Source organism: Chrysemys picta, chromosome 8 (genome assembly GCF_011386835.1).
Source record: "Chrysemys picta bellii isolate R12L10 chromosome 8, ASM1138683v2, whole genome shotgun sequence".
In the NCBI taxonomy this organism is placed as follows: domain Eukaryota; kingdom Metazoa; phylum Chordata; order Testudines; family Emydidae; genus Chrysemys; species Chrysemys picta.
In genome coordinates, this window is record NC_088798.1 from 98556139 (window position 1) to 98570239 (window position 14101).

A 14101-nucleotide genomic window follows, 5' to 3' on the forward strand; every position below is an offset into this window, starting at 1 on the left:
ATTGTCCCATAACACTCTATGATATAAAAGCATATAGTTGTGTTTGGCTTTACTCTTTCCTTGACTCTTGTAATATTTGTGCACAAAGATGTTAGGACTCAGTTGTGCAACAATTCTTCACAGTGTACATCCACAGAAACTAGGATACCAATGAATCTTTTTATATCATTGAAGCTGGATGGATTTTCCTTTCTGGCACAGTTCAGTTCTCACTATATAAATATATGAAATCTGAAAATTATGGAAAATACGATCAAATAATAATGGGAAAAATCCTTAGGTCCTTACTCAATTTTCAGTCAGTTCTGACTCAGGTAAGTAGTAACCGGCTTTAATGGGAGCTGACCTCAGTAAAAATGGAGTAAGAACCTCAGGATAGGACCTATTTAATAATACCTGACATTTATACAGAACTTTTCCTCAACAGAGTTCAAAGTGCTTTATGAAGATTAGGTATGAGGGAACTGAGGTACAGAGAGTTTAAGGTTATACTGCAAAGTATGCAATACATTTAAGTTACAGACTTTATAATCATACACTTTACAATGGATTGCAAATCTATTTTTTCAGTCTTTCTTACTGTAAAACAATATTTTATATAATTTAATAAACATGTGATCTTGCATGATAAAGCCAAAAAGGAAGAGTTTGGTATGCTATCTGATTCACTGACATGCCCACAAATGTTGCAACCCTTGTCCTTTCTCCTTCTACTTTTAAAGCCTAACCTGCTGGTGACAGTACACATAAATTAATGGAGTATCTAGCACAAGAGATGCACATAGATGCTGGAACTAAGGGTGCTGCACCCCCCAGCTTGAAGTGGTTTCCATCATATACAGGATTTACAGTTTGGTTCAGTGGCTCTCAGCACCCCCACTGTACAAATTGTTCCAGCACCCCAGAGATGCATGACCTTTATTCTTTTTATTGGTGACAGTGTGTAAGATCTTGCCCTTCTATTAAATGTTGTTTATACTAAAAATGATCAATCATGGAACAATGCATTATCTATTGAAATCCTGGTCTTCTTGCACACACATAAATGGACTTCATATAGTGCCTAATTATGATATTGAGATGCAGCATGACCTGGTGGAACAGAATGAAACTGGGAGCCAGGAACTCCTGACTCTAATCCCAGCTCTAACACTGATTCAAAGTGATTCTTTGGGACAGCTATCTGTGCTTATCTTCCCTGGGTCTCAATTTCCCCTTCTAGAAAACGGAGAAAATAATACTTACTTTGCTGCTTTACAGAGATATTCTGAAGTTTAATTAGTTAATATTTGTACAATGTTTCAAAATTATAAACTGCTACAGATATGTTAAGTATTACAATTGTGTGTAAATTTAGGCTGGGAAATAGCGAAGGAACTTGTTCTGTGTTTGGCAACTAGAACATCATACTCTGATCCTTATATCCACCCCCAGATTTGTCTAGCTTTGGGGTGAATAATTACTATGTGTTTGGTTGCAATGCAAATTTGGAAACCTCTTCCCTTTACAAGCAGGAAAAGATCTGGATTGATTTTTGATGCCCTGCTTGAGCGCAGAGATCCTCAGAAAATTGGCAGATCTGCTTCTGAGCCTTCCAAACAGTAGCATTTAACTCTTAACCTATTTTGATTGCATTGTCAGAAAATGGAAAGCAAGGAGTTTCTGCAGGAGTATCTGGGGATATAGTGAGCAAAATCAAGACCAGCTCAGTAAAGTCAATAAAGTGGCACCTGGTTACACCAGATCTGAACTGGTTTATTGTGTATTAAGTTCAACATATTCTCCGCAGTCATGGATTCTGACAGTAGATCAATTGTTTACCAGTTGTAGTCATTTATCTTCAGCTTAAGTAAAGTTCCAATTCTTAATGATGTATTACATTCTGAAGCAGTTATAGAGTTATATTTTTGGTTACTGTGTTAGAAATATGGCTAATAACTGCTATCTATTATTTACAAATTTAATTATGCAACATACTTATTTGTAAGTTACTGAACAAGGGAAACTTTTATTAGATACAATATCTAGTTTTTAATGAGCTCTTGATTTTAAGTTTTTATCTAATTTCCAGCTAGGTTTACTCAGACACAAGACTGAGTAATTTTCCCCCATGTTCACATAGTGAGTCAATAGCCCAACCCACACGATTTCTCTACTAAACAAACATACAGTATTAATTTACCTCTTGTTTTTCTTGATTCTGATCCACATTTAGTAAAGATGGTATTTTAGATACTTCCAATTTCTTTGACTCCCTCTTCAGCACTTTTACCTGTTTAACTTTTACAAACAGACACCTTATTATTTCCGCATATTGTATTTTTTCTTTTCTACATGGTCCTTCAGTTTCATCTTCTGTGTTTAATTGATTACTTTTGAAATAGTGTTGAACAAGAAAACCAGGGTCGTACTGAAAATTGAGTATGGAGATTACAGAAGAAGACAACCACTTGTTGTATGCTGAAGGACTGAATATGAGATACAGTTCCCATTTAAATTCAGACTGTGATCATTTTAATTACAAGAACCAAGTTACTGAAACGCTACTAAGGGTGTCCATTTGGCTGCACAGCTGCTGTTACTTGAACTAGTCTCTAGATGTCATTGTTTTCTATAGAGAGACAAGGTAGGTGAGGTAATAATATCTTTTCTTGGACCAGCTTCTGTTGGTGAGAAAGACAAGCTTTTGAGCTTCCACAGAGCTCTTCTGTCCTAAAGAAGAGCTCTGTGTAAGCTCGAATGCATGTCTCTGTCACCAACAGAAGCAGGTCTAATAAAAGATATTACCTCACCGAGCTTGTCTCTGTAATAACCTGGGACCAGCACAACTACAACATAACTGCATACAACAATGGAAGATATTTTTATTTCCCTAGAAATCCTGATTGAATCATTTGTCTGGCAGTTCACATACGTGGAAATACAAATAAAATAAAACAAGCTGACAAAAAATTCCAAACTATATTTTTAAGGTTTGCTTAATATGTTAAAAATAAATGACCTCTTTAAAAGATGGTGCTAACTTCAATTTGCAAATGAGGACTCTTGTCCAGTCCAAAGACTCGGCTGTGTGCACAGCAGTGATTTTGTCCAATTTGATGCATTTTTTTTTCTCAGCACCTTTCACCAAAAATCACATACTGGTTTTTAAGTCTTAATTAGATTAATCCTTCTCTTCAACTGGCACATGATGTAGATTTGCAAACAGCAAAAGCCAATTACAATTTCATACCTTCTATTCCTTTCAGCTCCTTTTGTTGTGCTGTTACTGGCAGTTCTGGGAAATGGATGTCTTTCTTCTCAGATTTTGAAATACTGCGTTTCTTTCGGTTCATATTGGCCATTTGATCAATCTGAGCAGCTCGTTCATACAGTGTGACTTTTTCTGTTTGCGTCTAAACAGAAAATCACAACATATTTAAAACTGTATGTGATATGAGTATGGCTATATCTTTCTTGGCATGTTTCAAGAGGTTGCCACCAACTAAACAAAGTAAAATATATTTAAAGTTCAAACTTCAATAGTGTTCCAAAAGCCAAGGTCTTCACATGCTAGAGGAAGCTAACTCTGTATCACTACTAGTTATGAATCACCATTATGGGATAGGAGAACATTTAGAATTTTTATCTTTCAAAAAAGGTCTATCATAATGTAGCTCTGGCTCCCCTGCAGGTGGCGGTATTCAGGGACATAGGCACTTACATCACTGTGTATTGTTTGCCACCTTACCAATTTAAAAATGAAGAACAGAAGCATACAATTACTTTGTCATACCTCCTTTCAAGTGGGAATGGTCAACTGACCTGAGACATACCAAAAGAAAAATGTGTGTTATTCTTTGGCCCCACCAGGGTTTTCACAATAAAAGATAGGAAGTGAGCTCTGCAGGGAAATGAGTGTATTTGTTAATGTCAAAAAGTGGGGTTCTCAGGATGAAGATATGATTATCTTCATCTTCACTTGCATCTGAAGAAGTGAGGTTCTTACCCACGAAAGCTTATGCTCCCAATACTTCTGTTAGTCTTAAAGGTGCCACAAGACCCTCTGTTGCTTTTTATATGATTATGGTAATTGGTCAAGGATTATCATGGAGAAAACCCAACACTAGTGAGAGAGATGTACATGAAAGTGTAAAACTCTCTCAGGAATATAGGGCAAAATCCTGGATCCACTGAAGTCAATGGTGAAACACCCATTGATAGGTCCAGCATTTCATGCAGAGTCTGAATTTCTTTTACTCTAGTTTCTGGAGCTGCTCCTCCACCCTCAACCCCTGCCCATCACCACCAGCTGGGAATCTCCAGAAACCACTAGGCCTGTCCTTAAATAAGAGTTTCACAACATGAAAGTCTTATTATGTGTCAACAGGAAAAGTATAAACACATAAGACAGTAGCATGAAATACAGAATATTATGGAAGAGAGAAGAAAGGGTTTAATTTTAAACTACCAGTTTTGTAAACATACTTGAGCCAGGGTCCCATCATCTTGTCTGTTGTTTGGACCTATTTGTCCCACTGACTGCCAAGGGCTTCTCCTTTTCTTTGCTTTTTCAGGTAGCCTATGACAAAGAAATACAACTATAATATGCAACATTAATTATCAGTTAAGTGCAATATGTAAACAAACATGCACATTCACAAATGTATTCTAAACTAGCTTTGTTGGTGAGGGTGATGTCTGGCATCTGAGAACAGACATATCTCAACACAGCTTTGGAGGCCGCCATTTAATAGTAATACTTAGCATTTAAACACTACATTTCATGTTCTAATTATTTTAACAACATTAACTAATTAATTTTTACAACACTCTTATAAGAGTGATAGGAAATATTATTCCCAATGTACAGAAGGGAAACAGACAAAAGAAAAGCTAAGGTCACTGATCTAAAGTCATAGAGGGAGTCACTGTCAGGGCAAGGATTCATATGCAGGAGTTCCTGCCTTGAGACCTTTCCTCTGACCATGCATCTATCTCCATCTCCCATAATATTCACAGATGCCCACCACCACGCTGCAGCCACTTTTACAGTGCTCACCCTTCAGCCAGAGGACCACTTTGCCAACTTGTCAAAAGCTGAAAGACTACATCTTATTTGGAAAAAAAAAAGCAGATTACAGGAACCCTCTTCTTCTGAAAGAGCATTTGTTCTTATTTTAATAGAGGTGTGGATTGTAGAAATGACTGAGCTCGGTTTGTCCTATCTTTGACCCAACAGACCTGATCTGTCTCAATCCATGACAGGACAAGTAATCGCTGTGGGCTCCATCTCTGTACTTAAGATGAAGCAGCCATGTGGGCTGCACTGTGAAATGTCACAGCCAAGCTGGCCTTTAGCTAGCCCTAGTCATACAGCATATTAACCAAATGAAAGAATCATTCATGTAACCGAACCATCACTAGATACATAAATGTGGTAATTCATTTCAAAAGATACTTTAATTAAATAAAGAGTAACTGTCTATTCGAACACTACCTCATTACATAAGCAATAGGCTCTAACCTTGTATTGGAGTGTGGGAAGGGTGAATTGAAATTTGCAGTAGTAAGGTTCCCACAATTTGGATTGATGGGTGGCATTGTTGTACCAACTGCTATTAGTGGAGGATCTTCCTTCACACCGCTGGGATCGTTGCTAGCTGCTACAGCGGTGGTTATATCAGTGATTGTAGGTTTACTCTCTTGAGGAAAACTGGGAGGATTCTGTGAGGAAGGAGCCCACTGATTAACTGCATCTTCTTGTTCAATCTTTTTTATTTCTGGAATCTCTGGTTTCCCTCCTTTCACTTTTGTACCTTTTACTTTTAAGTCCTTTGATTTTCTGTCCTTTTCAATATCCTGGAACAGATACTACATCAAAATATACATACACTGTGAAACATAAAATGTCACCTAATTTAGTCTGCTAGGTCCTGGTCAGGCGAGGTGTTGAGTGTCTTTCAATTCCCATTGAGTTCAGTGAGAGTGGAGAGTGCTTATTGCCCCGCAGGACTGGACCCTACCATTGTTTATGCTTTGGAAGTCCTAATGCTCTTTTCAGACCATCAAAGATCAATTTTTAGAACTTGTAAATTCAGTTTTTCAAATTCAGGCATCAAATGATGACGTCAAATGTACCAAGGTGGCAAGATCATTTTAAAATAAATAATAATAAACTATTATATTGCTGTCCCAGTAGAGGAAAACATAAACTGCATTTCTAACACCAAGTTTGTTTCAGGCAAACTCCTTTGCCATTTGATAACTTGAAAACTTTTAAAAACGAAAGTGTTAATGAAAGGACTATTTAACCTGGCAGCCACATGTCAGAATAAAACTCTAGCTACAGCTTAAAATTAATAACAACAACAAATAAGTTTCAGGTCAGTAGTTTAATGTGAGATCTTATTTTCTTTTTCCCAGCCCTGTCTGCTCAGAGGCTGAGGTTACTCTGTTGATGGTGACTGGCCAGAGCAGATAGGGTACCAATAACTATACCGGGACATTGCAACAACAGGTAAGTGACATTTCCCCCATCTCTTAAATGAAGGTCTAGCAAGCTACTAGGACTATGTTTTACCTCGTATTTCCCTTGGTTTGACTCTTGCTCTATGTCTTATAGGAGGACTACAGTCCTAGGGTTAATTGGAGGGTGGTGGGACAAATGAACCAAGCATATGTAGAAAAGGAAGCTGCTGACAGGCCAAACAACCACTTCTATACATAGTGGTGCGGGAGAGCCTTTATCCCTGAAATGTTCTGGGTCTACTGCCAGAAGCCAGCTCCTTCCTAAGCCTCCCTTCCCTGGACCAGCAGTAGCCTGCTCCACTCACCAGCTAATCTCCTATTCCCTACATTTGTTTCTTGCAGGTGGTAGATCAGCTAGTGAGGGAAGCTTGCTGCCAACAGAGGAAAGAACAGAGCAGGAGCTACTCAGGAGAAAGAGAGAGAGTGAGTGTGTGTGTGTAAGCAGAAGCACCCATCTGTCCTGTCAGAGGCTTCTTTTCCGCTGAGGAGTCACTTCTTTTCTTGGCTTCCCACCCACAAACTAAGCCCTAGCACTGTGGTCTTGCTCTCTGTCTACCCTCGCTAGACCTAGAGAAGGGAAGGAGAGGGGAAAATATCACTTACCTGCTGCAGTATCCTAACATAGTAGCCAACTAGCTTCTGGTCAGAATGTCATCAGCAGAATAACCTTAATACATGCCTTCATCAAGGAAATAGGATGTGGCCTGAGAAAAACAAAATGTGAACTACATTTAGACTGCTGATTTTAATATATTTTTCTAATACTCTAAATGGAGTCCAGAATTAAAGGACCTATCCATACCTGCAAAATGTAACTGGGGAAGAAAAGGCTATAGCCATGCTTTAAAGGGACATGCAATGAACATAAAAATCACACTTCAAGTAACACCCAAGATTACTTACTGTAGCTAAAAGCAATTAGAGAAAAATAATAATCTATTTTTTGTTTATTTTTATCATTTGACAGTACTTGGTAAACAGTCAATTCCACTTTTTATAACCAGTCAATCTCTTATTTAGTTTGTGTCGGTCATTCACACAGCAACAGAGAATAGAAAAAACATTTTTACAAATAGGGAAGTGTGATTACAAAACCACAAAATTTGCCAGCAAATTTAGACTTAGTACTTAAAAGTACTTTTAATTCATGTTTTGAAATTGACTGGATTTTAGATTGATTATGTTCCTTTAATATAGTACTATTTGTTTCCAGAATACTGTGATTCTCCTACCTTTTCATCATGGGGACCACTTCATAACAAAAATAGCCTCTCATGGATCATCTCTTCTCTCAGCCCCTCACTGCTTGGTTCTCAAATTGTTCCAGTACCAGTGTTGCTAGTTGTATCTTATCGATGTTTCTGAACAACACTAATATTATGGATTCCTCAACTAATAAAGTGGTCTCAAACTTTCCTTTGAAGGCAGGGTATGTGTTTTCATCTGTCTTTGGAAAGTGCCTAGCACATTTTTGGTGTTACCACAATGTGAATAATAATTTGCAAATCACCAAGAAAGGTTCCTTGCTCCCTAGTTTGAGGACCACTTTACAACTGGAAGAATCCTTGGTACTGTTGTCCCAAAACATCTGTAAGATAGAAATGGCAATAGAAAGTGTTATATATAAAGGTAGCTAGCAGGTAGATTAGAAAGGTATCTAAATGAAGTCACATAAGACCCTTGCTTCTTTCATCATCTTTTAATCAGATTTACTCTAACTACAGACATCTAGACTCCAGTTCAGCGAAGTATTTAAGCATGTGCTTAAGTCTATCCCTAAAGTGCTTTGCTGAATCAGGACTGACTGCTGAATCAGGGTCCCAATGAATATATAAAATTATAAGATAATGGATTAACAATTTTGTTTCATTTTGATAATATTTGTCTCTCAAATTGTAACAGACCAAATTCATTCCTACTGTAACTACACTGACTTCAGAGAGACAGTCAAATCTATTACATAGAACCTCAGAGTTACGAACACCAGAGTTACGAACTGACCAGTCAACCACATACCTCATTTAGAACCAGAAGTACACAATCAGGCAGCAGCAAGGACAAAAACAAAACAAAACAAAAAAAGAAGCAAATACAGTGCAGTACTGTGTTAAATGTAAACTACTAAACAAAGGAGGGAAAGCAGCATTTTTCTTCTACATAGTAAAGTTTCAAAGCTGTATTAAGTCAACGTTCAGTGGTTGAAAGAACAACTATAACATTTTGTTCAGACAAACATTTCAGAGTTACGAACAGCCTCCATTCCCGAGGTGTTTGTAACTCTGAGGTTCTACTGTACCTCTATATTGTAGGTATACAGTTTAAGATGACAATTTAATGCAGCAATAAATATTTTAAGAAAAATAATTCTCACCTTCCCAACCACTGGACCATTCTGAGAGGCATTAATATGAATAGTTCTCTTTTCATCTTTTATTAGTTCCATCTCTTTATTATTCTCTCTGAGTTTTGAAAGAGAATTTAGCTTTGCTTCTTGTAATAATTTAGCCTTCAGTTCTGGTAAGAATCTGATAAAGTGAAATGTTCTTTTTATTTTCATACATACAGTTTTTCTCTTAACATTTTATGGCCAATACTTAGCCTAACCCATTAATTAGCAAATTTATTTGCCAAATAGCTCATGAGCAGATCTATGCATGACGCAACTCTATCTGGCAAAACTATAAAGCATTTCAATAAAGGACATATCTTTAACAAATTTGATTTTGGCTCTTTAGTCAAAAGTTAAAAAAAAATATTTGCTAATAAATACATTATGTTCCTTATAAAGTCTTTTTCAAAAGGCAACGTTTATTCACGTTTAGAGAGTTCAATTTTAGTGTTGACAAATTATATACCAATCTATTTATTGTTGTTCTAAAGTTCAAGAAAACTTTTTGGCATCACACATTAAAAAATCCCTTTGGGGTCTGACTGATTCAACATATGTCTAGCCAGCTTTGCAACATTTTTAATAGATGCTTTAGTTCTTTTTTGCTAAATACTTGACACCAACATAATTAATTCTGCAAAAGGAAATTTCACACTGATCTAATTCACACACTATTGTTTTGCATCAGGTCTAATTTACATCCACTGTACCAATTAGCAGTTAGTTATACTGTACTTCCAAACTGAAAAGTATAGTGTTATTCCAAACCATTTATTCCATTTCATGTTTTGTTTTGTTTTTTTCTGGCCACTAGAAATCAGTTTTGAGAAAGGTGGCTGACACTAGTCCTCCTCAAAACTACAACACAGAGAAACTAAAACATTTAAATTATTGTACACAACTGCTCTTAAGAACTAAACATTTAGGGCTGGTCTACACTAGAAACTTACATCTGTATAGGTACATCCCTCAAGGGTGTGAAAAATCCACACCCCTGAGAGACATAGCTATACCAATCTAACCCATAGTGTAGACCAGTGGTCCCCAACCTTTTCCGTGGGGCGGGTGCCGGACAACTAGCTACCAAGGACCGTGGCTGCCGGACAAGCAGCCGCCAAAATGCCGCTGTGAAGCGGCAATGTCAAGAGGCATCGCCGCCGAAATTCGTGAAGCGGCAACGTCAAGAGGCGTCATCGAGAGGCATTGCTGCTGAAATGCCGCTGAAATTCGGCGGCATTTCGGCGGTAGCGCTTCTTGACGTTGCCGCTTCTTGGCGGCATTTTGGCGGCTGCTTGTCCGGCGGCCAGTAGGCGGGCGCACATGGATGCCCCGGCGGGTGCCTTGGCACCCGCGGGCACTGCGTTGGGGACCCCTGGTGTAGACAGTACTAGGCTGATGGAAGAATTCTTCCGTTGATCTAGCTACTGCTTCTTGGGGAGGTGGATAAGGTACAGTGATGAGAGAAGCCCTCCCTTTAGCATAGGTAGGTGTCTACTCTGGCCTTGTCTACGCTAAAAAATTAAGTAGGCTTCACTATGTCACTCAAGGGGGTGTGAAAAATATGCCCCTGAGTGACATAGTTAAGGTGACCTAACCCCTAGTGTAGACAGCTGTTGCGTCTTAAGTGTAGACATACCCAGTGTAGCGCTACAGCAGTGCAGCTGCAACGGCACAATTGTGCTGCTGTAGTGTGTTAGGTGTAGACATTCTGCCTGCTTCATTGAGGGGGTGTGTATCGGGAAAAATCTGTACATTTTTGCAATAAAAAAAAAAACATGTATATGCATGCAAAACAGGTAATACCACAAATTAATGGGCACTTGTGTGTGCAATTAGAGATTTTGGGCAAACCCCTGGTTTCTGAGGTTGCAAAGTGGCAGACCCATTATGCCCTTCCCCTCCTAGAAATGGTGACCTTTAAGCTTTGAACCTCTTTGTGCATTTTCTATTGTTCTCTATACGGCTAACTCAATACTGAAGCTATATCTACACTTGGAGCTAGGGGTGTGATCCCTTGCTTGTGTACACATACTCGCACTAGCTCTCATTGAGCTAGCATGCTGAATATAGAAGTGTAGCTGCAGTAACATGGACAGTGGCAAGCAGCAGCATGGGCTAGCCACCTCAAGTACAAACCCACCCAGAACCCGTGGGTACACGCTCGGGGGGGCTAGCCCAGGCCAACTCTTGCCGCTGCCCATGCTACCATGGTTATGCTACTATTTTTAGCACATTAGCTCAATGAGAACTAGTGAGAGAATGTGTATGCAAACTTGGAATTGCACTCCTAGCTCATAACCTCAGAAACCTATGTGTGTGCCCAAAAGCTCAGGCCTATAGTGTAGACGTTGCCTTACTGAAGACAATGGACGAAATCCAATCAACTTCAGTGGGCATCAGGCCAGGTCACATAGGTATAACTGGCTAACTACCTAAAACAGGCAAGGGTGGTGTAATATAAAGGAGTGTGGATAATGTAAAGTTTTAGGAATGGCTGCATTACCAATGAGTGATGAAACTAAGTGAATTATACAGGCTATCCCAAAAGAATGTTGATAAAACCTTTATTCTACCCACACCATCATGTCCTCTGTATGAGTCAGAGAAAATGTATTTTCCAAAATGCTTTAGAGAGTTTTTAAAATGCTACTGGAAATATTTTTGGTATTCATCCACCTGTGAATTCAGATGCCTTAGTTACCATGAGTTCAACATACAAGGGCAAAAGAGAGCCCAAAAAGTCTAAATGTGGCCTAAAATAGCTTTTCTGTAGATGAAAGTGTCACAGTTTTAAGCTCTAATATCTTGCAATTAGCTAGGGCTAAAAGTAAGAGTCTCAACAGAAAGATGGTAATTTCCCCTTCCAAGCGTATAATGATTTTGTTTCTACTCCTAACAAATTATAAGATATCTAATTATGACCATTTAAATGCTAACACGGTTAAGCATAGCCAATCGCTTTTTTCACTCCTGCTTAGTTTAAAAAAAAAAACTAGAAAATTAAATGCAACACCTATTTAAGTAATTTTAGCACAATTAAATTCAATAAATATAAGGAAATGCAAAATTTAAGATTTCAACAGCAATATTAAGTCAATTGTGTTACACATATATTTATTACACACAAAAAAATTCATATGAACATTTTTAAGATTGCAAAGTCAAGCTCTAAAAGGTTAGGAAATGCCAGAATTAAGACAACCTTAATTCGGACCCCTTTTTTACGATACAGTCTTTAATAACATGATCACACACTATTTTTTCCACGGGTTTCTCATCCTAGTCCTACTCTCCCCTTCTGGGATTGCTTTCTGAGTTCCAAACTCCCCTTGCCACTCCTAGTTCTCCCCATCTGCACATCCAGTCCTAATCTCCTTGCCCAGCCTTCCACTCCCCCTCCCCCATTCCAGGTTCCAGTCCCAGACTCTCCTCTCCAGCTCCAGCCTCTCCTCTCTCCCAGTCCCAGCATCCCTTCCCCACAATTACCAGTCCCAGTTTGCTTGACCAACCAGTCCCAGTTTCTCTCCCTCCTCCTCCAGTCCCAGTCTCACCAGACTCCTTGCCCCTTTTTACTCTTTTCCCACCCCACGGTCCAGCTTCTGTCTGTCCCCACTGCATTTGACTCAGATGGCTTCTTCCTCCATGCTGCTTGGGTGCCAGTAAGGAGACCAGTGGTCACTGAAGGCAGGGAAGAGACAGGCTACCTGCTCTCAGTATCAGTGCCTGAGCAGATGGGAGCCATTACAGGGAAAGCCCAGTTTTGCCGCTGAGCTTTGAGCAGGAGGGAACATGCTCAGGGACTCTGTGGCTCTGAGTCTGCAGAGTCTGGTCAGCACTAGGAGCTCTGAGTGGATGAAGTATGCTCAGTGAGGATGGAATTTTTGGAGATTTTAACTACTAAAATCAAAGAAGTCTCAAGCACGCACAAACTGCCATTTTGCAAAGGCTTATAACTTGCTCAGACTTGGATGGATTTTCACTGCAATAGCAAAAAGCATATTCCTGAGACAAATTTCAAATCCCTGCTCTCGAAGGCTGGGTGTGACAGTGCTGCTCAAAGAAAAAAGTTGCCAGGATTTTTTTGACACAGGCAAAACAACATATTTTCCTTTGCTTTAGTCTCAGAAACAACTGAACCATTTCTGCTGAAATTTTTGAGAAAAATTCAGCCAGTGGTAGACACCTGGCATGTAAAATTGCAGCCCAAGCAGTTAAAGTTTGGCAACGTCATAAGCAACTGAAAACCAGGTCTTATAATGTGAAGTGTTGGGCAACCTTAATAATAGACAGCACTACCACTCCCGCGTATAATTATAGTTTTTCTAGTTAGATGTGTAGCTTCATACATTACTATTTCTGTTCTTGACAGTATTTTCTAATTTTTTGTAATTATATCAGTGCTTTGCATGACAGGATTTCTTCCATTTAATTTGCTATTTTTACTTGTATAAAATATACCAGCTGTACAAATAAGCAAATAAAAATTACAAAGAAGTAAAATGTCCCTTGTTTTATGTTATATAAAGGCTCAGGACTATTCAATTATATGTCAGACAGGGGTTAAAATTCACTTTCTGTGACCTATACAAAATTAGCAGAGATACCTTTATGACAGACAAAGGGCTGGATCCTCCAGCTGGTGTAAGTCATCATAGCACCATTAAAGTCAACACAATCATGATGACTTACAACATCTGAGGATCCGGCCCAGTGTGGTAGGGACATGATTGGAATTTGTGAAATCACCCCTGTATTAAAGCCTTTTGGGAGGACATAATAGCTAAGATTTCTCAGTTTATCTTAAAGAACAGTTTTCCTAAAAAAACTCATGTTCAATTTTGGGGACACTGCCATATTCTTATTCCCATCTCTGGTTTACTGTTGGCAGGTAGAACAGCTGTAATTATGTCCTCAACTACCCTAGACCCACCAACTGGGCAGAGTTGGCACAAGTACTTAATGAAGCACAACTTTCATCATGATCTGTTACCTACAAGGATGTTGAATTCTTTTAGATCCTAGGAATAAAACAGTCAGTCATTGAATGTTCCTATAGCTTCACAAAAATACACTTGTTCTAAATTATTACCCTTGTATATTTGTATACCATGTACTTCCCTATTTACCGTAACTCTTACAAAATCATATAAATTATAATAAGCTGAAACTAGGGCTTTTTATGTTTTATTGGCCAACAAAATA

General features: G+C 38.6%; 1 protein-coding gene across 7 annotated transcripts in view; it reads right to left on the bottom strand.

Moving 5' to 3' along the window:
• Positions 1 to 14101, bottom strand: part of PPP2CA (protein phosphatase 2 catalytic subunit alpha) — a 79055-nt gene that overhangs the window by 51641 nt on the left and 13313 nt on the right. For 6 of the 7 annotated variants that reach the window (XM_065555005.1, XM_065555004.1, XM_065555001.1 and 3 more), the window contains 5 exons: positions 8882 to 9035; positions 5507 to 5841; positions 4468 to 4561; positions 3233 to 3395; positions 2183 to 2280 (listed from right to left, as the gene is read on the bottom strand). In XM_065555005.1, the coding sequence (XP_065411077.1) occupies positions 2183 to 2280; positions 3233 to 3395; positions 4468 to 4561; positions 5507 to 5841; positions 8882 to 9035 (844 nt within the window). Of the gene's footprint in view, positions 1 to 2182; positions 2281 to 3232; positions 3396 to 4467; positions 4562 to 5506; positions 5854 to 8881; positions 9036 to 14101 lie in introns of all 7 variants that reach the window. The other variant, XM_024103669.3, reaches the window with a different exon arrangement.